The 23334-nt window shown below is 37.4% G+C and overlaps 1 protein-coding gene across 1 annotated transcript in view; it reads right to left on the bottom strand.

Annotated features, from left to right (window-relative positions):
- The window catches only part of ptprga (protein tyrosine phosphatase receptor type Ga), a 276522-nt gene that overhangs the window by 11766 nt on the left and 241422 nt on the right, over positions 1 to 23334 (bottom strand). Inside the window, 7 exon segments of the mRNA XM_051912024.1 lie at positions 352 to 486; positions 587 to 721; positions 818 to 900; positions 1132 to 1228; positions 8086 to 8177; positions 13803 to 13894; positions 20695 to 20827. Of these exon segments, the coding sequence (XP_051767984.1) occupies positions 352 to 486; positions 587 to 721; positions 818 to 900; positions 1132 to 1228; positions 8086 to 8177; positions 13803 to 13894; positions 20695 to 20827 (767 nt within the window).

Below are 23334 nucleotides of genomic sequence, written 5' to 3'. Positions count from 1 at the left end.
TAATTTGTGTTCTGAAGATGAGCAAAGGTCTTACGGGTGTGGAACGACATGAGCGTGAGTAATTAATGACAGAAACTTCATTTTTGGGTGAACTAACCCTTTAATTGCATATTTGGAGAGGCTGGAAATACATGGTCAGGGAAAGGTCAAAAAAAAAAAAAAAATTTGTTAATGTGTTTCGAAAAATGTCTATTTTCATTAGTAATAAAAGTTGGCATCAGCTATTCATCGCTAAAGTCATTTCTAACACATAAGTAGTAAATAATGGCACCCATTTTATTGAATGATCCATTTTCAGTGTACAGCATGAGAATGTGCACGAGAGAGGGAGGTGAGATGAAAACTGTTTACCTTCTTTACTTTGGTGTTTCTGATAGTGAAGATGCGGAGTGTGTAGCACGCCATTACTTTGGTTCTCTTTAGCGTCACCACAATATTACCATATTCCTCATTGTTCTCTGTCGGCCAGTACTGGTCGCATTTTCTCTGTGAGATTCACACGAAAAAGGGAACAAAGTTTAAAGCGGCCATATGAAACAAATGGTTATTTGACGATTCAGAAATTGTAACGGTTGTCAGAACTCACTCTGCCTTTCTCCACCAGGTTAGTGATCATGACTATAATGCCGGTGTTCTGTTCCCACACCATCCTCCAGAAGTCCTCGAATGTGGATTTGAGAGGACCCTGAGCTGCTATGTAGGCCTTGGGTTTGTTGTAGCCCTGTAGAGGAGAGAGAAACAGAAATATACATCACACACAGTCAAGTTTATTCATACTGAAGCCCTCACATCAATATGCTCTGCAGACATCACTCACATCCACATAGTTGGCATTGATGTAGTCACTGTGTTTGGAGTCTTTGCCTGCCAGAGGCCTGAGCTTCACTCGACTGTGGTCGTCTGGAGGAAGAAAGAGAGATGGACAGTGAGAGGCCCGTCTGATTTCTGACCTTTATTTACTGATTTACTGTCACTTTAGATCAATTTAATGCTGAATACAAGTATTCTTTTCCATAAAACAAAATCCAAACTTAATCTAAACAGTACTGTATGTAAATTTTCAATTAAATTCTAAGACTTTAAAGACTTTTGGACCCCTACCGTATATGTGTTACATAGAAAGAGACTCACAGGCTATGATGTTGATGTATCTGTTTTTGTGCTTGTTGTCAGGATGATTGGAGTGTTCTGATGTGATCTTCATATCTGCTGTGCAGCGCTGCACTTCCTACAACACACACACACGAGACATCATGAGTTTCATTTTCATAGTTTGGCATACAAAAAAAAACATAATATTTACAGAGCAGGAAAGAAAGAAATTTCATTTTCCCCAATTCTCAAACCAAGCGTTATCTGAAAACAAATGATCACATTTTTTCAAGGTGATTTTAAAATAAGGTGATTTTCAGTGTTCACACAGATGTACAAGCAGAGTAACCACAGGTGTAGTTTACATTTACATTTATTCATCAGACGCTTTTATCTAAAGTGACTTTCAAATGATGAATATAACAAGTGATTCATCAGGGAGGGATGTAGTTCATCACATTAACTACTACATGAAACAAAAAAGTGATCAAATACAATTAATTTTGAACAGTATTTATATTGTTTTTATCATTTGCTGTTTTGCTTTAAGGATTAGTTCACTTCTGAATGAAAATTTCCTGATAATTTACCATGTCATCCAAGATGTTCATGCCTTTCTTTCTTCAGTTCAGAAGAAATTAAGGTTTTTGAGGAAAACATTCCAGGATTTTTCTCCATATAGTGGACTTCACTGGGGTTCAACGGGTTGAAGGTCCAAATGTCAGTTTCAGTGCAGCTTCAAAGAGCTCTACACGATCCCAGACGAGGAAAAAGGGTCTTATCTAGAGAAATGATTGTCATTAAAAAAATAAAAAAAAATAAAAATGAATTTACTTTTTAACCACAAATGCTCGTCTTGCACTAGCTCTGCAATTCGATGAGCAATTCGGTCTTGCGTGATGTAGGCGGAAGTACCGCGGTAGGGCAAAAAACTTCATCTAATTTTCTTCAAAATCTTCTGATATTGTTGTTTTATCCTTTTCTGTAAAGAGTGTTTGACATTCGCTTTGTAGACACTGGATCGGTACTTCCGCCTACGTCATGCGTGACCTTTGTAACGTGATTACGTCATCCATGCGGATCGCAGAGCTAATGCAAGACGAGCATTTGTGGTTAAAACGTATATAAATTTTCCATTTATTTTTTTTTAGAAAATGACATTGTTTCACTAGATAAGACCCTTATTCCTCGTCTGGGATCATGTAGAGCCCTTTGAAGCTGCACTGAAACTGACATTTGGACCTTCAACCTATTGAACCCCAGTGCAGTCCACTATATGGAGAAAAATCCTGGAATGTTTTCCTCAAAAACCTTAATTTTCTTTCGACTGAAGAAAGAAAGACATGAACTTCTTGGATGACATGAGGGTGAGTAAATTATCAGGAAATTTTCATTCAGAAGTGAACTAATCCTTTAATTCCAATTTGGTTTTATATTTTGTCATCTAATACAAAGATATTCCTACATTGTTATGTGACGTGCAGTATTAAAGACAATAGTTTGCAGGTAGCATGTACAGCAGGTTCAGCACAGCTAACATCCTGAGGCTGTTAACAGATCTCTCGATAAACACACGAACACATGATGAAGTCTGTTAACAACAAAAACGTTGAGACATTTAAGTGATGTACCGGAAAACAAGAATTAGCTGTGTGTGCATTGGTGGGATGTGTGTTTGTATTGCGTTTGGAGGGTGTGTGGACATGGTTGTTTAAAACCACAAGATGTTTGAAAATCTGCCAGGGGCTGTTTTCAATGAGTCTCTCATCTGCACACACGCACCTGTGTGGTTTCTAGTTACCTGCACCTGAACTAACCCCGCTCACATTCTGAGAAGAGCTGTTGCTTCACAGAAGGCCACATGAGAAAGACAACATTTATGTGATGATGGTCCACGACTGTCACTTCTATTCATGTGTGACCTGTGAGATCATACATGATGCTGGTGGTATTATATGAGGTTTCTTTTTTAAAGTCAACACGAACAACCCATTAACCAACCTATTTTACTTTCTGGAATGAAAAGGTATTCAGCAAGAAAAATAGTTTCATTGGGAAATGATTGGATGTTGAAAAGTATGCTTTACAATATCTGAATGCAGTCGATTGTGAAAAGGAAAAAAGTAGAAATTGAGCCATGCATGGAATCAAGATGATGACCAAGACGAGGAGGCTGAAAGTCAAGTTCACCCTGGAGAACATCTCGATGTACAGTATCTTAATGGTTAACATAACTGATAACTAAAAAGTGTTAGTTTATTGACCAAATGTCCATGTCAAACTCTACAATTCAGTGTCAAGAAATGAATGTAATGTTATCTTAGTCAACATCAAATATATATTTATTCATTTTTTGATGTCTGTGAATAGATGTCATATTTCAAAAACTCTACACTCAAAAAAATGCTGGGTTAAAAAGAACCCAAGTTGGGTTAAATATAGACAAACCCCAGTGATTGGTTTGTTTTAACCCAGCAGTTGGGTTAAATGTTTGACCCAACCTGCTGGGCAGTTTTATTTAACTCAACTATTGTTTAAAAATTACTATATTGCTCACTTAAAATGATGCTAAAAATAGTAATTTTTAATCAGTAGTTGAGTTAAATTAAAAATAAATAAATAAATGGGTTACTGGGGTAAAGTGATAGATATTTCTTTCATCTTAATGAACAAATTCAAACATATTAATTCAATCCACCATATGATGGATGATGATGTGCTTGGCATATTTGTATTAATTAAGCAAAAGATTTAAACAAGACATTGTTTGTGTAGTATTGATTACTGACGTCCATCCAGCCATCTTCCATACCGCTTACCGGACATCAGAATAAAGAAGTTCGTTAGGGAAACATTCTGAAAACCTAAAAAGAACATTCTATTTCTGTAAAAAAATAAAATAAAATCATGGCTAACCAAAAGCCACAGGTGCTTAGTTGCTTAACTGGCCTACACTGGATGTGAGTGTTGAGTCGTGTCAAAAGCAAGTAGAACCCATTATAATCACTGACACTGTCTACACTGGACTACACTGGACTACACCGGACGTACTCCACGCACTTGAGTCTGTCGACAACAGGACAAATGGAAAAGTATAAGAACGTTCACTGTGACGTGTCCAGCTGTAAAGACTTCAGAAGGATCCCGGCATTTGTTTTTAATAGCGTTCCGGACCACATCGGAGGATTATATGTTTGTTCTGAGCATTTTGTTTTGTAAATGAGGCACAGTGTAATGGGAAAAATAAAATAAAATAAAAAACTTTTGTTGACAGATGAAGCAGTCAGCTGAATTGGATTTGACAGCAGCTGAATCACAAACCATAAGTAAATGATTTCATAATGCTTAGTCTATAAATGACGATTTATATGGATAATATTTTTGAAAACACTAACTTGCGTGCAATAACGAGTGACCGTTGATATGGTCTTTCTATGCAATGACGTTAGCCAATCATTAAAGTGACAGATTACTGACAAGTGATCATTTTAGACAGAGTCAGAATGAAGGCTCAAAATAATATATATATATATATATATAAAATAAAAACTTTATTAATATTACAAGATTTTATTCTTCTTATTATTAAGATTATTATTATAATTGAACCTCAAGGAGGTTCTGGGAACTAAACATTGTTAGCTTATTCATTATTTGCTATTAATATTACTATTTCAGTAACATTACGTCATATTTTTTGCTAAAATGCTGTATTACCAACAACTGCAGTCTAAAAAAAATGATAATTTAGCTATTTGGCCGTGCAGTTATTATGTTGTTGGGCTATTATATTAATCTTATCTTAGTAAAAATATCAATTCATTAATAGCATCTTAAAAGAGTTGATATTATCTTAAAAGATGTGGAGGAAACAATTACATTTAGATAAAAAATAAAAATAATATATTTTTTTAGAATATCATGCACAAAACCAAAAACAACAGGGAGATTTATTAAGCAAGTAAATAAGGCTGGTTTTGATTTCATGTTGTCTTTAAAGAGTGTCTTACAACATTAAACAAATTAAATAAACTACAATAAAAACCTTAAGGAAATAAGTCTGTCATCCACTGCTTTTCTCAGACTCTGATCTGTCTTCCTCTCTGGCGTTCTCTATTCACTCGTCTTTCGCTTTCAGCTGAATGCCAAACTTCTCCAAGTGTCCTCTTCCTTTTTTCCCTTTGAGTCACTTTTCTTTTCCCCCTCAAAAACTCATGCATATAATCCCCGTGCCTGTCCGGACCTCGCCAATACCCTCCTCTCCTCCCTGGCTCCCATGATCGCTGCCACCCCAGCCACTGCTTTTTTTCGGCCCCAGTTGCACAAAGCCACTTGTCAGGGGCCTGGGGGGGCTCCATCCAAAGGGGGTTTGGCTCAGCTGTCTTCCCGTTTTTTCTCTGCTCATGTAGTGGAGGCGAGAGAGAAGGGTTAGGAACCACAGAGGAATCCATTGAGGGGAAACAGCACCAGAAACCCCCCTTGGAACCACTTCCCAATGTCCATCAAGCCCACATGAGCGCAGGCACACACTTTCTGAGGCACTTCCCTGTGTCAATCAAGCCACCATGAAACAAAGGGGCCAAGTGAGGCCCTCAGAGGAACCTCAGTGACCCACACACCTCCCCTTCTCTCCTCCCCTCATTCTGTCCTCTGAAGGAGGGAAAGTAGAAGACCTACTTTGAAACTAAATTGAAAGATTTTCCTTTCCATTATGACAAACACAACAGATTACATTCACTCAATAGCTATGTTTCCATCACCCTGTTTTTATGCACCTTCATTCGCATCATGTGTGTGACGCTTAATAAAGTCGAGAAGAGTTCAGACGGCTCTGGTTTATTGTTTTCTTATTCATAAGTGTTCAGATGAACCCTTCACGAATGCTCGGTTACAGTGTTTTGTTTACTGTTGGTTACTAGGTCACTGATACCACAACCTGATGGAAACAAACCTAATTCGCATTCTTTGAAAAGATCCGCTTCACAGACACACGGCTAGTGTTCTGGATTGACAACTGTAACAGGTGTGCAGCAAAAACAACAGGGCTGCCATTCAATTAAATGTTTTCTTCGATATTCTGATTAATTAAACAAATATACTTTGACAGGCTGGAGGTGACAAAATTGAGTTGTCTCACATAAATACAAAAACGTGAGAAATGGACAACTGTCTATGAAAACTGACCATAAAACAAGCAGCTGGCTATTAGTAATTAATCAGTGTCAGAAATGAAATTTTATGAAATGATATTTTCTCACCTTCAGGACATTTTTACTTTTATTGGGATTTTTTTTTCTAATCTACCAAAACATGCTGATATATAATAATTCAATTTAATTTAAAATTAATTTTTGAATATACAATCGTTTTCATTTTTAGTGTTTTAATTATAAGATTAACTTTGAAATAAACTTCTTGAAATTAGCAGAGCCGCAGATTTAAGCAATATCTGTTTAACTTATGCATAAAGTACAATAAAGAAGAGATTTTTTGCCCCATATAATCTTAATATTTATTATAAAATGAAATCAAAGAGTAAATAAATCAATAAGCAAGCTTGTAAAATAAATACAAGCAGGTAAAAGTAAAATCTGTTTGCATCCTTTCAACTCAAGACCGGCTCAGATTGTATCTCTGTACTGCTTATACTTAACAATTCATCAATTCTGGTGGAACAATCAATTTTGGCAACGTTCAATGAGTTTTTTGTTGCAGACCTCAAACATTTGTTTGCAACAACAAATGCATCTGAGCAAAAATAGCGTTTTCACAATACTGGAATTTCCAACTTCTATATGATACATTGAAAAATATCGATATTCGATACCATTTTCGATACCACAGGGAAAACTGCCATTATGGAACGTAAAACAGTTGAGAGAAAATGCATGTTGTGTAACAGTATATTGGATTTGTGCATTAAAGTGACAGCAGCCTAATAAACCTGCTGCTGTCTTTCATGTCTATCAAAAAACAAAAGACAAAGAGAAAATTACTCGCTGCTCCTGACTGAATTACTTTCGTAACTTTAATTGCAAGCATTAATCTGTTTAATTTTTACAATAAAACTATCGAGTGTTATTTTACATGTTTACTTTCATTTCTGTAGTATTTCTTACCTGAATACTGCTGTTAGACCCACCTGAAAAACCATGTTTATTTCATTTGTCTCTTTATTCTATTGTATTTATTTGTGTCAATTCGCCACGGGAGAGAAGAGAGAGTGAGAACGCGCAGCTGCTATCGTTGTATCGATACTGCAGAAAAGGAGTATTGGACTATTTCAGATATTTCATTATTGATACATATTGAAATATCAATATTTTTGACAACACTAATGTGGGCACGGCCAAAGTTATTACTGCAGAAAAGACCTCCAGAACATCAGGACACTTCAGAATCCTGATCCACACAGGACATAATAAACCCAGCAAGTGTGTGTATGTGTGTGTGTGTGTGTGTGTTTACACAGCTCTGATCTGGAGGCGATCATCGGGGCCAAACATTTCAGATCGTTCATTGATATTCACCTGTGCCACTGACAGCACAAGCAGACGCTGCGGCCCAAGACTCAATGGATAACTAATTACTAGTCATCCTCGTACAAACTGCCGTCACATTAGTCTGACAGAATGTTGTTGTGGTTTTCTGGCTTCTGCGCCCCACTAACACACACACAGCAGAGAGAGTCCAAACTCAGTGTGAAAAAAGATGCCAACGTTCAGATGGCCTAATTCATTCTCACACAGGCGGAGTTTAACTGGCTTGTCCTGTACGGCCACCTGCCAGAAATAACAAACATCCGCGGAGGGATCCCGGCCCAGCTGTTCACAGACAGACACCAGAACCTGTCAACAGATCCGCTGCAGCGAGGCAGAGGGAACCACATGAGACAGGGTCCGTGTTTACAAAAGTCTGAGGGAGTTTGCTGAGGGAAGAGTTATAGAGATGGGATATGCCTGTAAAGTGTGTGCGTGTGTGTGCAGATCTTACCTCAAACTCTTCTGAGAAGCCGTGTTGGTTGTTGGAGTAGAGTTCTGATACATGCTTGATAAACTGTTTAACAGGGATGGCCTCCATATCATCTGAAACACAACCAAAAAAAGAGATTAATTTGGGCTTCTGTTGTCTTATCATAAGAAAACAGGAATTACCATAAGCCTGTAAAAAATATCCAATATTTTGACCTTTAATCCTTTTCAGTGTTAATTATTTTGGATAAAACAACAAACAAAAGATGAATTACCAATAAATACAATTATTAATATAATTATTATTACCTCAATATTTTATATAATTATATAAAAATTACACAATAACTTATATCATGTTCCTTTTTTTATTAAATTTTAGATTTTCAGTTTTCAAATTGTGATTGGCACTGGGGGAATACTTTTGGTATAGATAATATTAGTAAAAATATTGTATTTTTTATGCTGCATCACACATTTTTGAAAACTGCACTACAACAATAGATTTTACTTAACTTCTGGCAGGAAAAGTAGCATACAAATGTTTCAGTGCTGGTATGTTGATCCTTCTTAACGGTAGCACCTGTGCTTTAATTGGTTTACTTGCTGATAAGATAATCAACAACTCAGTGTGTTGACTGTTCAACTTCAGTCACGGTGAAAAAAAAAACCCTGACCGGATTCACACTCCCCACAGACATACAATAAGCCATCAAACTGTCACTCAAATCTGCCTGAGTCTAAATACACACGAATAAGCCTGTAAAGAGAAAAATAAACAAACATACCCAAAATACACACATACCCCACATGTACACACATCCACGCACTGTAAAACTTGATTTAACTCATATCAGGACAGAAAAAAGCCTATAATCATTGTCAGTCAAGTTTAATTTGGTTAGAACAAAATAACAACTAAAATATATAATTATAATCAACATATAATTAAAAGGTAATAACTATGATTATTACAAGTATGGTTACTAATTACTTTGTCAATAATTTATATAATATGGTGTGATTTTAATTATTTAATCATTATAATATAATATAATATTACAATTTAAAATAACCGTAGTGTCTATTTTAATATATTTAAAGCTTGGTGCTCACCCGGGATATTCCCAAGAAACATGGGACTGAGAAGTCATCCTGCATTAAGGTAAGTTGTTTTTAACATTTCTTATTATTATCTTATGCTACGTTCACATCATGATGTAATCATGTCATAATTACAAGATGACCATATGTGACATCCTACTCGGAGCTGTTCACACCCTCTGACTCGAAATTATGCGTTTCAGTGGCAAAACCAAAATGAAACTGCAGCGGTCAGGTGGTTCAGCAGTCGTGTGGTAGAAGTCGGAGCTCTCAGAGTTCTCTGAGGACGTGAATGCTTTTTACAAGTCAGGTAGTTTCCTTGGTTGTTAATTAGTTCCACACACCTGTTCCTGTTCATTTTGATTACTGCCTGTCAGTATTTAAGCCCTTAGTTCTTTCAGTTCCCTTTGTCCGGTATCGTCTAAGTTAATGTGGTTGTGCTCATTGTTTCCTTCTTGCGATCTGCAGAGTTTTTCTGTTTGGATTTAATAAAGACTGTTCATTTGATTCCTCATCTTCGAGTGCATTACTACAGCCACAACGTGACAGCTAATTTTTTTTTTTTTAAAAAGAACAGCATTTATTTGGAATATAAATCATTTGTAACATTATAAATATCTCTGCTATCACTTTTAAACCCTCTACGGACACACTGAAGCTCGAGTTGCCATTGGCTTTTTACTCGTCAGACTTTAGTTTTTACATTGAATGCAAGAACAATGCAAATGAAAAAAATTCTACATAAATATAAACTATAAATATAAAATATAATTTTCAAAAACTATTAAAGACAAGTAAACAGTTTGTAATAATATAAGAACAAATAAACTACAAGAAACACATAGATGCTTTTTTAATGTTTTTTTAGGCAGATCTAACAGTAGTTAGATACAGTTTAGGTAGATTATGTACAGAAATTGAATAATCAAATGTAAAATAACACTGCATAGTCTTCACCGTGTAAATTAAAGATAGATTAATCCTTATTAAAGTTACGGAAGTTCAGTTAAGAGCAGTGAGTGATTTGAGTGATTGAGAGCTAAGCAGTGAGTCTTTTGTTGTTTGATTAATGTTAAAAACACAGCAGCAGGAATATTAGGCCGCTGTCACTTTAAGACATAATGCACGGATATACTGATACTGCTACACATGAATTTTCTTTTTTAACTGTTGTTTATGTTCACTTAAGATAACCGACTATGTTTACTAGGATACAAGCCAAGACAGACATTTTGACTTAATTTTGTGTGAAATTTTCCGTTCAAACGCAAGACGTGAAAGAGCTCAATTCAGTTATTTTTCTCACGTTGAGTGTGCGTGTGAGAGAAAGCGACAGAGGGCGTTCTTTGTCAAGTGCCACTGCATGAAGCTCAGCAGGCAATGAAATTATATCTGTGCTGAACTTTTTAGTGTATAATAATATAATTAAAAACATTAAAACAAATCACAATAACTCATTTACTGTGACCCGAGCACAAAACTATCTAAAGCTTTTAACACTAATAAAAGGCGATCCACGCACCTTCTGTCTTTATCCTAAAGCGTCTATAGCTGAATACAGCTAACAAACAAATTTTGGCATCCATGGATGCCAGAAACAAACTGGGAAATTCAGCCAGAAACTGAAGGCTCTATTTAGCAGGAAAGCGTCCATGTTTGAAAGGACAGTGAACTCAAAGCGCCATATGAGCCGGAGCCAGTGGAGAGAGAGAGAGAGGCTGCTGCCCACACTAAATGGATCTTTGTAAATACCGAGGCCAGTCCTCGCCAAGATGGAACACAGATGCCTAAATTGGATTGAGGGCACCGTGCCACCGTTATTGTGAGCCGTGCCACCACGCAACAATGAAAATTGGTTCCAATGAAGTGCTTATGGGAAAGCCTGAGCAAATCAATGGCTCTCGTTGCATTAAGATCTTGGTTCCACTACACTGACTAAACCGGACCTGAAACCTTCAGACCCTGAAAAATCACATACTGTCCACTTCAGCTCCACTACGCTCTCTGCTCATTATTTACCCACACACACAAAGGCAATGTGCCAAAGTGAGATAGATGCCAGTCAGATGAAGCCATTTTCTTGGCTCCTAACCTTAATGCCTAATGTGTATGTAAAAGTGTGTGTGTGTGTGTGTACATGCAGAGGGTCCAGATAGACAACACTTGTCTTCTCTGGTAACCCCGCAGACCCTGAACAAACCTAACAAGACCATGTTTTCTCAAACAGCTTTCTCAAAACATCTACTGTGTCTATATTCAACAAACTCTTCAACGTAGCTCACACACATCAAACCCAGCTTACAGTAAACATGACATGGCCAGCCACTCCAGAAAATCATTTCTTAAAAACAGGAACTCCATTCAAAAATTCCCAACCACCGAGTGTCAAGCAGCAATACTTATGTAACTACAGAAAAGATGCATACCTGTGCGAAACTCACTGTGTGGATGGTTGCCAGGGTCTTTCGAGGGTGTTGCGAGTGGTTGCTGGAGTGTTGTGGGTTGTTGCTAGGACATTAATAGGGAGTTGTGGATGGTTTCCAGGTTGTTGATAGGGGATTGTGGATGGTTGCTAGGTCTTTGCTTGATGGTTGCTACTAGTGTTACTAGTGGTTGCTAGAAGGGCTGGGACAATGCATCAATGCATCGTGAATCAAGAAATGATTCTGGATCGATTCTGATATTTTGCGTATGTATCATGATTCTCTCTCGAATCGATTCTGAGCTTAGTTTTCAACAGCAGATGGCACTGCGTGCTTTAGAAACAGCCGTACTCTGCTTCCTTCCAATTCCTTACACACACCACTTGAACCTTAAATAACCATTCATAAAGTTCGAAAAGGTTGAAGCGAATTACAAGGGTGTTTGCAGTGGGCTGTTTATAATAATCTCATGTCATAAAAGCATTCTGAGGTGCGATTACTTGTCAGACTCAGCTGAACGCACGAGCACTCTTCTTCATGTGCATTTGAGCATGCGGTTAAAAAATAGCCTAGAGTGCCATCTACTGTTAAAACTAAGCTCAAAATAGATTTGCGATGCATTTGTAAAATTGGCGGTGCATCGATAGTTTTGTCCAGGCCCTAGATGCTAAGGTGCCATGGGTAGATGCAGGTAGTTGTCACGACATTGCTAGGTGGTTGCCAGGACGTTGCTAGCTAGGCATCTGCTTGGGTGTTGTTGGTAGTTGACAGTGAATTGCTAGGTGATTACAAGGGCATTAATAGGCTGTTGTGGTTGGTTGCCAGAGGATTGATGGGGTGTTGAGGACGGTTGTTAGGTCCTAGTTTGGTGGTTGCTGGAGTGTCATGAGTGGTTGCTAGGGTATTGCTAGGGAGCAAAGGGTAGTTGTGAGTGGTTGTCAGGACATTGCTCAGGGGGTTGCCAGGGTGTTGCTACCCAGGTAGTTGCTTGTGTATTATTGGTGGTTGTTAGGGACTTTTGGGCGGTCATCAAGGCATTGCTAGATGGTTGCTGGGGTGTTGCCAGCTAGGCATTTGCTCGGGTGTTGTTGCTAGGACAATAATAGGCTGTTGTAGTTGGTTGTTAAAGATATTATTAGGATGTAGTGGGTGGTTCCCTTTGCATTGCTCGGTGATTACTGGGGTGTTGTGGGTATTTGTCAGGGCATTAATAGGCTGTTGTGGGAGGTTGCCAGGGCGTTGATGGTAGTTGGTGAAAAGTAATGATTGGTTGCTAAGGTGTTGCTAAATGGTTGCTAGAGCATTGATAGAGTGTCATGGGTAGCTGCAGATGGTTGTCAGGACATTACTAGGTGGTTGCTAAGGCTTTGCTAGCCAGGTTGTTGCTCAGGTGTTACTGGTGGTTGCTAGGGTGTTGCTAGGTGGTTTCTAGGGTGTTGTTGGTGGTTGTCAGGCATTACTAGGGTATTCTGGGTGGCTGTTTACTGGCCCAAGTCAAACAAGCCACCCCCAAGTCTATAATACAATGACTAGATATGGCTTGGGTAGTTTCTTGAATGCAAGTCTATGGGATTTTTTACCCATTTTATTGACCACCAGGTAAGTCTGATCACTTAGAATAGAAAGTCAAAGGATTTGACGTATCATTCATATCTACAGCACATGGTGTGAGAGGAAGTCTACTATTAAGGGTTAGGAGTTTGTTCAAATAGTAATAGTGCAAGCACCATGCAATATGAAAAAACAAACAAACAAAAAAACGTATAAAATCAACCACAAGGTGGCGCTACACCCTATATCTCACGCTTGTGGACACAGCTGGTTTCCTCCCTGTTTCCCAGAAGCTGAAAACTTCATTAGAGCCACTTCATGTTAAAATCAATGCAGAAATTGATTTTTAGATTCAACACTAATCGCACAGAGTAACAGTCTGTAGAGAGCACAGAGTTAAGGTCTATTCCACACAAACACACATATGCTAAGACGACAGCCACAGCTTTGTTTAATCTTGGCACTGTTCAAAATCTTATGTAATCCAACCTTTTACCCATAAAGCAACAGGTAAGCAAAGACACACTTGCAAAGTTTTGTTTCACCATATTGACATTAGATCACATCAAAGCACCTGTTATCTATGAATTCTTCCGTATGTAACTGGATTGTGTCTTTAGGCCCTATCTAAGTGATCTGAGATCTGTTATAGGACACCTACCTGGGATAGGGATGACTGGGATGCTCTCATTGGGCACAACTCTGGGCGAGTTACTGTCCTCAACGTAGAAATGAGCCGTTTGGAAACACCTCCTGAGAAAGAGAGACAAGGAGAGACAGTCAAGTGACATAATGTCCGTTCAGCACTGCTTTAATGTCTCCAGGAGGTGTGGTTGAGGTAACAATCCCCACCAGAGTAAACACACATGCTGTTGGGTGCGTATGACAGGATCAAGATGAACTTTGAACCCTCTTCTTAAAGAACAAATCAAACACTTCAAACAGAGATTACAGCCCCACACGTCAATACACATGCTTACTTAAAGAAATAGCTCATGAAAATGCAAATATTGTTTTTATATTAAAATAATTATAAAGGTACAGGCCCGAACTCTACACATAAAATAAACCATTTTACAAAATTATAATTATAAAAAACAATATTTTAATAATAATTTCATATTTATTAATGATATCATAATGGTTCAATATAAAATTATTATTTTATTTTATTAAATTATAATAATGAATCAGACAGGTTTTGTTAGATTTAGCTAACTTCTGTGGACAGTTTTGTCTGCAAAATATAATCGAGTAAACCCACATAGGTTTTTACTCCCAAAATCCATGTGAAACATTTTCTTTCTATGCATTTTCAAAGTAATCATCTATAACCAATCTGTATGAAGTCCGTTTAGAACATAACACACCAGATTACAAGGTAAACACGATATTTCAAAGAAACCCAGACTTTCAGGATGAATTATTGGCAGTTGTTTCAAGTTTGAGAGCCGAAAACTGGTTTTACCTCTTTCTTTCACTTTGCAAGACAAGAGATAAGCAGGTCAAAAACAAAATCCATATCCAGTAAAAAGAAACAAACAGAAAGAGAAAGACAGCCAGAGATTAAAAGGTTGTTCTAAAGTTACAAAAACTTGAAGTTTTGGACGTCAACCTGATAAGCCAGTCGGAGTCTCGTCTGTCCTACCTGTACTTGATGCAGAGCAGAGAACATAAGCTGTTCATCCCTGCAAAGAACAAGGGATTTTAGGAGAGGTAAGCGACTGTAGGCTCCGCATGCTCCCGCCGAGCAAACAGAGCCATGAGTGAGAGAGAGAGAGGGGGTGGAGAGAGGGCTGGTCCTGACGTATCACATGCACAGGGCTTTACACAAGAGCTAGAGCTGCTGGGGTCAGACGTGAACAGTTCACTGATCCCAGATCAGTCCAGAACTGATCTGATAAACCACAGACACCTGCTGCCCTTCCCTCTGGACACACACACACACCCTTCCAGATGGACAGTCCTTTGTGTCCAACTACTCCATTCTTGTATTGAACTCTTTTTAACTCTTCTTTCTGTCCAAGAGAATGGAGAATACCACAAACAGCCTACAGAAACAAACTGCAGCAAAAGGGAGTAAGCAAGGCTTAAAATTTAAGCTGTCATTATTTACTTGTCATCATACATTTAAGAATTGACTTCACAAATTCATAAAAGATCAGCTTGGACAGAAGAAAGGGGTTCATCTTGTTCAAAACCCTTATGACTTTCTTCTATTAGCTATAGATGATCTTTTATAAATTTATGAAGTCAATTTTTAACTCTTAAGCTACAAAAAAGCACAATAAAATTAGTCCAAAAAACTCACTGTAGTCCAAGTCTTGTGAAGCCATGCAATAACTTTGTGTGATGTTGTGTTATTTTAGCAAAATTTCCATTCTATTATAGTTCTTATTAATATTTTGAATTTTTTTTATTTTATTTCATTATTTTAAATTTTCATTTTAAATTAAGTTTAATTTTTTTTAAGTTATTTTGCTATGTGCTTTTGTAATTTTTTATTATTATTTTTTATATTACTATTTAGGTTTCATTTATTTTTATTTCAGTTTTAGTCTGATAAATATATATTTATTTCCAGTATTAATTTTACTGCTTTAACTTATTTCAGTTCATTTATAATTTCCGTTTAGTTTATTTTATTTCAGCTTTATTTCAATTAACAATTTTTTATTTTTTTATTTTTAGTTAGTGGTGTGATGAACAACCCAATATTTAAGATGTTTGTCATAAATGTTTGTCACCCTTTGTCATAGATCTTAAATCTCTTATATTTGGATACATTTGAATATGCTAAAATGAATGAGTTTTGAAAGGTGTTAGGAAAGATTTCCCTGTCTGTTCCTCACAGAAAGCTACTGTTTGGCTTTAGAAGACTATGGGGTAATTTTATAGTGTTTTTTTGTCCATTTAGGAGCTTGATGTCCCTGTCATTGTATGGAAAAGATCAGCATTCCGTAAAATCTCTTCATTATTGTTCACATTATGAAAGTCACACACTTTTTGAACAACATGGAAAGAAAGTGACAGAATGTCTATTTCTATGTGAATTATTTCTTTAGGCCCCGCCTAAATTACAATGTAAAACCCAACTCTCCACTGTAAACAATCTTTAGCTAAAGTCCTGGCTTAAGAGAAACCCTCCCTGCAGGCACTGTTAAACTTCATGCTCAACAGGTCTGATCTGTGGAACAAAAGCAGAGCAAGGGCAGTCAGGAAGTGCTTCATGTAATTAGCATATACGCCATTTCAACCAGTCCAACTGGACATTGTGTGACTTCAAATGTGTGACACAAATGTGTGACTTCAAATGAATAATCTCATTGTTTAACACAATGATTAGGTCATTGTTCCGAGGAAAATGTATGAAAAGTTTTATTCTCGAACGTGACAGTGTTTAGTGAGGGGCTTTGCTATATACTTACATAAGCAGCTACAATCATGAGGTTTAATTATAGAAACTCATCAGTGACTGATTTGGAAAACTCTTTAGGCAACAACTTCACATGGCCCACAAATAAAAGCACACGGGAAACTCAACACACATTTGATTTCTGATGTTAGCATGTTGCTAAGATATCGACACAATACATGGCACACATAAATAATGGGTATTTTTTGTAATTAACAATATTTTATATTCTTGGTGGTGAATCTATTTAAATGTATTAATGATATTTCTTAAGTTATCTATCTCATTGCTCCCTATTTAGGCCTCACAGAGCCATCGGATTGCAACAAAAATATCTCAATTTGTGTTCCGAAGATTAACGAAGGTCTTATGGGTTTGGAACGGCATGAGGGTGAGTAATAAATTACAGAATTTTCATTTTTGGGTGAACTAACCCTTTAAGAAATTGCTTTTACAGTGTAAATGATTATTTGACTTTCCCTGAGACTGCCACAGGAAGTGTCACATCCTAGTTAATGTTTCCAGGTGGACTTCAGACAACATGGCAAACAATCTCACACACACACACACACACACACACACACACACACACACACACACACACACACACACACACACACAGTTTTCACTAGGGCTGTCAATTTAAAAAAAAAAAAAAACATTTAATTTACCCATTAAATATATCCCATCCATTAAGATTTAATAATTTCGTTGTGCTTTTGTCATTTTATTTTTATTTACCTTTATTTTTATTTCAGTTTTAGTTTGAGTAATTTTAGTACTTCAACTTCAACTTATTTCATTTCAGTTAGTTGTCAAGGCAATATTTCTCATTTTTTTAGGTTTACATTTTTTTTTCTCAGCTTTATTTCAATTAATGAAAATGATTTTCAATAGTTTTAAATAACTAACACTGATTCTACCGAATGTCAGTTGCAAAATAAAGCCTATTTTTAAGTGTAAATGATGTCAAATCAAAGATTTACTGATCTGCCACAATTAAATTGTATAATATCGTCACTATTCTTGATTTGATTTTCTCATAAAATACTGATATTTATAATTAAACAGACTGTAATGAATTCAATGTACAAAATCGGTTAACAGCTCTAGTTTCCACATACACATGTTAAGAATATATGTGGAAAGACATTCACTTCATGCAGGTGTGAACATATGGTGAGACATATATAAACGCATGTACACATGCATGAGAGTCTGACACACACACGCACACACATACGCACACAGACAGAAGGTAAGGATATCTGATCTGATATAGATTGAGACATTAGCGTGTTGTGCTGAGGGTAATCTCAGTCAGTCTACTGAGCAGATTACACTTAAAGACCCTCACACACACACACACACACACACACACACACACACACACACACACACACACACACAGTCATTAGAGAAGTGTTTGAGATCATATTAAATGGTTGAATATTACAGCTGAAGTCCAATATCCTTTGCCTCTGACCAACCAGAAACAGCATCAGATAATAGTTAATGTCTGTTTTTTTAGTGTGTGTGTGTGTGTGTGTGTGTGTTAATTATAGTCCCCTTTATCATGACTATGAGTGCTATGACAGATGTATGTTCTCTCTGGAGAGGTTTTGGGCTTGGTCAAGTGTGTTTGCGTGGATGTGTGTGTTATCAAGCAGTAGAGCATTTGGCGATGGATACACATCTCAAAATCACGACCCCCCGCTACTGCATGGCCCTTAAGCACCAGAGGAGGGAGCAGATGGCCGTTTTTGGCCCAGGGCGGAGAGCCCAGACCTGGGGAGACAGTCCTGGCACAGGCCTGCTCCAAAGCTGTTTGCTAAACTGAGACATGGTGTGATCAGGGTCCCTGAGAGACTTTATCAGCTGACCGCTAGAGAAAGGATATCCAGAGAGCCATATGAGTGCAAACGGCCAACCATAAACACACGTTTAACTACCAATTTAGGTAAGGGACACATAATATAATATGCACACCAATTACCACCCATTTTTTATTATTAATAATAAGAATATCAACATTATTTATATTTCTGTCATGACAACTCTTAGAGAGATTGGTATGGTAATAGAGATTGGCATGGTAATGGATATGGCAGTGTTAATGTATTTGGTCTTGGCAGAATAGATTTGCTACACTGCTGCTGCAGAGCAAGTACAGAGACTTGCTACTACCAAAACATTTACAGACATTGATGTGAGCATGTAAGACATGCTGCTGCTGCACATGTAACATACATGAAATAACCCCTGTAGCAGATCTATACAGGTGGAGCTGGGGAAGGTGGAGGGTTTCTGGAAGCACGCTGCAAACACTACCAGTAACCAGTAAACAGCAACCAGTCAGCTGCGCTGTGTAGATAACGATGTGATCACTACCAAATTGAGTTAAAGGATTAGTTCACTTTCAAATAAAATTTTCCTGATAATTTACTCACCCCCATGTCATCCAAGATGTTCATGTCTTTCTTTCTTCAGTCAAAAAGAAATTAAGGTTTTTGATGAAAACATTCCAGGATTTTTCTCCTTATAGTGGACTTCAATGGCCTCCAAACGATTGAAGGTCAAAATTACAGTTTCAGTGCAGCTTCAAAGGGCTTTAAATGATACCAGACGAGGAATACCAAAGGTCAAAACTGTAATTTTGACCTTCAACCATTTGGAGGCCATTGAAGTCCACTATAAGGAGAAAAATCCTGGAATGTTTTCATCAAAAACCTTAATTTCTTTTCGACTGAAGAAAGAAAGACATGAACATCTTGGATGACATGGAGGTGAGTAAATTATCAGGAAAATTTTATTTGAAAGTGAACTAATCCTTCAAGGACCTTCAGGTTAAGGAGTTAAAAAGTTTCATGACAGAACTTGGCAGGGGCGTTTCCTCCAAGGAGGCAAGGGAGGCAGTGTCTCCTCAAAAAACTTGGATGAGAAAAGAATCGATATTACAAAAAGTAAAACAATGCAAATATTACAAAATGTGACATTAAAAAGTGTAAAAGTCACTCGTTTTTATAAAGTAAAACAGCGACACCCGCAGGTGAAGTTTGCCTCCTCTGTCCCCATTGAGTTTTAACAGACCCCCTAAAGCATGCGATGGGTTTAGTGGGGGGTAATTGAGAATGAACGGGGGGAAGTCACGTGAGAGGAGGCAATGCCTCCGTCATGCCTTGAATGGATATGATCAGATATGATTGGATATGGTTGGTTCACGCGATAAATCCCACCTCTTGTTTTCATGCATGTGTGTTCTCATTGGCCTGAATGAAGACAATGATGGCGTTAATGGGAAGACTAAATAAAAAGTAAGTAAACAAACCATTATTAACCTTGGAGGACTAAGGATATTTTTAAATATATCTTTGATTGTGTTCGTCTGAAAGAAGATAGTCATATCCACCTAGGATGGCTTGAGGGTGAGTAAATCATGGGATAATTTTAATTTTTGGGTGAACTATCCCTTTAAACTATAATAGTATATGTCACAATATTACTGTTTTAACTGTACTTTTGCAGCCTACTATATTTTTACTGTATAAATACAGCCTTGGTGAGCATAAGAGACTTCCCGACTCCAAATGTTTGAACGTTAATGTACACACTGCAATATATATGTTGTTTGAAGCTACATTTACTCAGTCTCAGGTGTGACCATGGCAACAGGGCCTTGGCAGTTGTTTCCGTAGCACCTCCATCACTTCGGAGATGCCCTAAGGGAAGAGTACGGCCTCTCTCCATCTTACTTACCGTCACCAGAGACACATCACCCACACTTTATACACGCTCGACACACACACTCCTAACTGGTTTTTATTCCACCCCTCGGGGCCCAGGGGACACCAGGGGCCCCAGAGTGATAAACTACCAGCTGCAGGATCCAAATGGACACAAACACACACAGATGTACACGGAAATACACATGGTAGCCAAACTCTAAAGCAATAAAACAGATGAAGTGTTTAAGAGTGTCACATCAGGGTAAAGCCATCCGTCTGTGTGGCTTCCCATGATTCAATCACAGAATCAGTCGTGTATCTATCAAGAGTTGCTCAGGAAATCAGTGATTCATTCAGAGAGTCAGTGTGACTCCTGTAGTCAGTCAGTTTGTCAGTGTGGATCAGTGTCTCACCTCCAGTAAACGAGGACGGCCAGCAGCAGAATGAGGCAGAGGAAGGTGAGCGCTGACACCACCACCAGAGGAATAATCCACTCCATCCTTCCTGAACCAGGCACAGGGTGCATGCTGGAGACTAGAGTACGCTCTGAAACACACATACACACACAGACGCACGTTACTATGAACACACCGTACATACAGCAAACAGAGGCTGTGCTTCAAAACATATTGAGTTGAACCCCCCCACACAACATTTCTGGGCATCTTGAGCACATTCAAATATTAAAATATGAAAATACAATAGCACATGCTAATGTTTAGTGAGCAGGGATGATATGAAGCTGATATAGATGTAAATCTGTGTATCATATGATCAATTACAGATATAATAAAAAAAACATTTGTATTAAAGGGTTAGTTCACCCAAAAATGAAAATTATATCATTAATTACTCACCCTCATGTCCGAAGCTTAGAAACTTTACGAATCTTTTGTTTTTGAATCAGTGGTTTGGAGAGCCAAAGTCACATGATTTCAGTAAACGAGGCTTCGTTACGTCATAAGTGTTTCGAAATTTCAATGGTTCACCACTGGGGGGCGTGACTTTGGCAGTTTGATACACGATTTGAAACAAAAGATTTGTAAAGCTTCGAAGCTTCATGAAGCAGTGTTTTGAAATCGCCCATCACTAGATATTGTTGAAAAGTCGTTATTTTGGGGTTTTTCTTGGGCACAAAAAAAGTATTCTTGTCGCTTCATAACATTAAGGTTGAACCACTGTAGTCACATGAACTGTTTTAAATATGTCTTTAGTAGCTTTCTGGGCATCTGAAAGTGTTAATTATCTTGCTGTCAATGCAGGCCTCACTGAGCCATCGGATTTTATCAAAAATATCTTAATTTGTGTTCTGAAGATGAATGAAGGTGTTATGGGTGTGGAACGACATGAGGGTGAGTAATTAATGACAGAATTTTCATTTTTGGGTGAACTAACCCTTTAATATTAATATCAAAATTATTATTATTATTATTATTGCTACAAGTACTAATAATTGTAACGTTTATGTTCTGTTTTTGGTTTTGTCTTCATTCCGTTCCCTAGTTAGTCTCTATGGTTGTTAATTTGCTCCTGCATCTGATCTGTTTTACCTTGATTAGTTCTCCTTGTGTATTTAAACCCTCAGTTCTGTCTGTTCATTGTTCCGTTTCGTCTGTTTTTCCCGTGGTTATGTTATTTTAGCTATTCCTGTAATCTCCTGAGTATTTCCCAGTTGGATTTAAAATTAAAGACTGTTTTAATTTGATTCCTTGTCTTTGTGCACATCAATACAGCCACCATCCGTGACAATAATAATGAATAAATAATAATAATAAGAATATTAATTATTATTACTATTAATAAAATTGCAATCATTTCATAATATTCAATTGATTTAGATCAACAAATTGCTGAAAGTCAGTAAACATTTCACAAAATACTGACTCAACATTCAAAATAATGTTTTAAAAATAAATTCAATAAATGCAAAAATACTTTAATCATAAAAATATAAAAAACAACAATAACAATAATTATTATTTATAATAACGATTACTATTATAGTATTATACAATATAATTACATGATAAAATTATTCAAAATATTAGATAAATTAGATAATTGGATAATATTCAAATTAGATAAAAAAAAATCTATTGACCATTAAAAATAAGTGTTCATAAAACATTCAAAATAAATGCAACAATACTTAAAATTATTGTCAAATATAGTTCCAGTCACCCTAATTTTGCCAAGTAAAATGTGTTTCTAGATTCATTTATTTTGAACAATCCTAGAACAAACATCAGTCAAAGGTCGTCCTAATCCTGACCATAAAGTTCAGAGAGAAACGTTAGGTGTTTTAGCACACCTGCATGTGATTTTCAAGCGATCCCGAAGAGCCTGATTATCTGGTTCAGGTGTGTTTGATTAGAGCTGAACTCTGCAGGACAGTGGCTCTCCAGGAGCAGGGTTGAAGACCTCTGCTCTAACCCCTTCCCTAAAACCTGATTGGTTGATATAAATGCTGTTCCAGGACCAACAAGGATGTTGATTCAGGAACACGTCCCACTTGGCAAGATCACGGTCACCCTACCAGTCCACAACTAACACACACACACACACACACACACACACACACACACACACACACACACACACACATTAACTAACTAACTAACATACCAAAGTCCCAAAATGGCAGTGGAAACCACAGACTCAGATGCCGACAGTAAGAACAGAGAGATCAGGAAACCTGCAGCTCCCCTCGGGTGGTCCAGAGATGCATGCTGCTAACTAATCCATGCTGCTATCCCATAATGCTACAGCTTCACCGCGGTCAGACACAGACCCGCAGTCACGCAAGGAAGAGCTCTCAGAAATGATCTCAAACTCCAGACCTCGCTGGCACACACACACACACACACACACACACACACACACACACACACACACACACACACACACACACACAGATGAACATAACTTCAGTCCCATAGAGCTAAATATGGAGTTTCTCTATTGCTTTCTTGTTTTTTTTGTTTTTTTTAAACTCCCTGCAGCTGAAAATGTTTTCTGCTTCTCATCCTCTCTGGACCGGAAAACTAGGCCAA

The sequence above is a fragment of the Ctenopharyngodon idella genome, chromosome 11, assembly GCF_019924925.1.
Source record: "Ctenopharyngodon idella isolate HZGC_01 chromosome 11, HZGC01, whole genome shotgun sequence".
In the NCBI taxonomy this organism is placed as follows: domain Eukaryota; kingdom Metazoa; phylum Chordata; class Actinopteri; order Cypriniformes; family Xenocyprididae; genus Ctenopharyngodon; species Ctenopharyngodon idella.
This window is presented reverse-complemented; position numbering and strand designations above follow the sequence as displayed.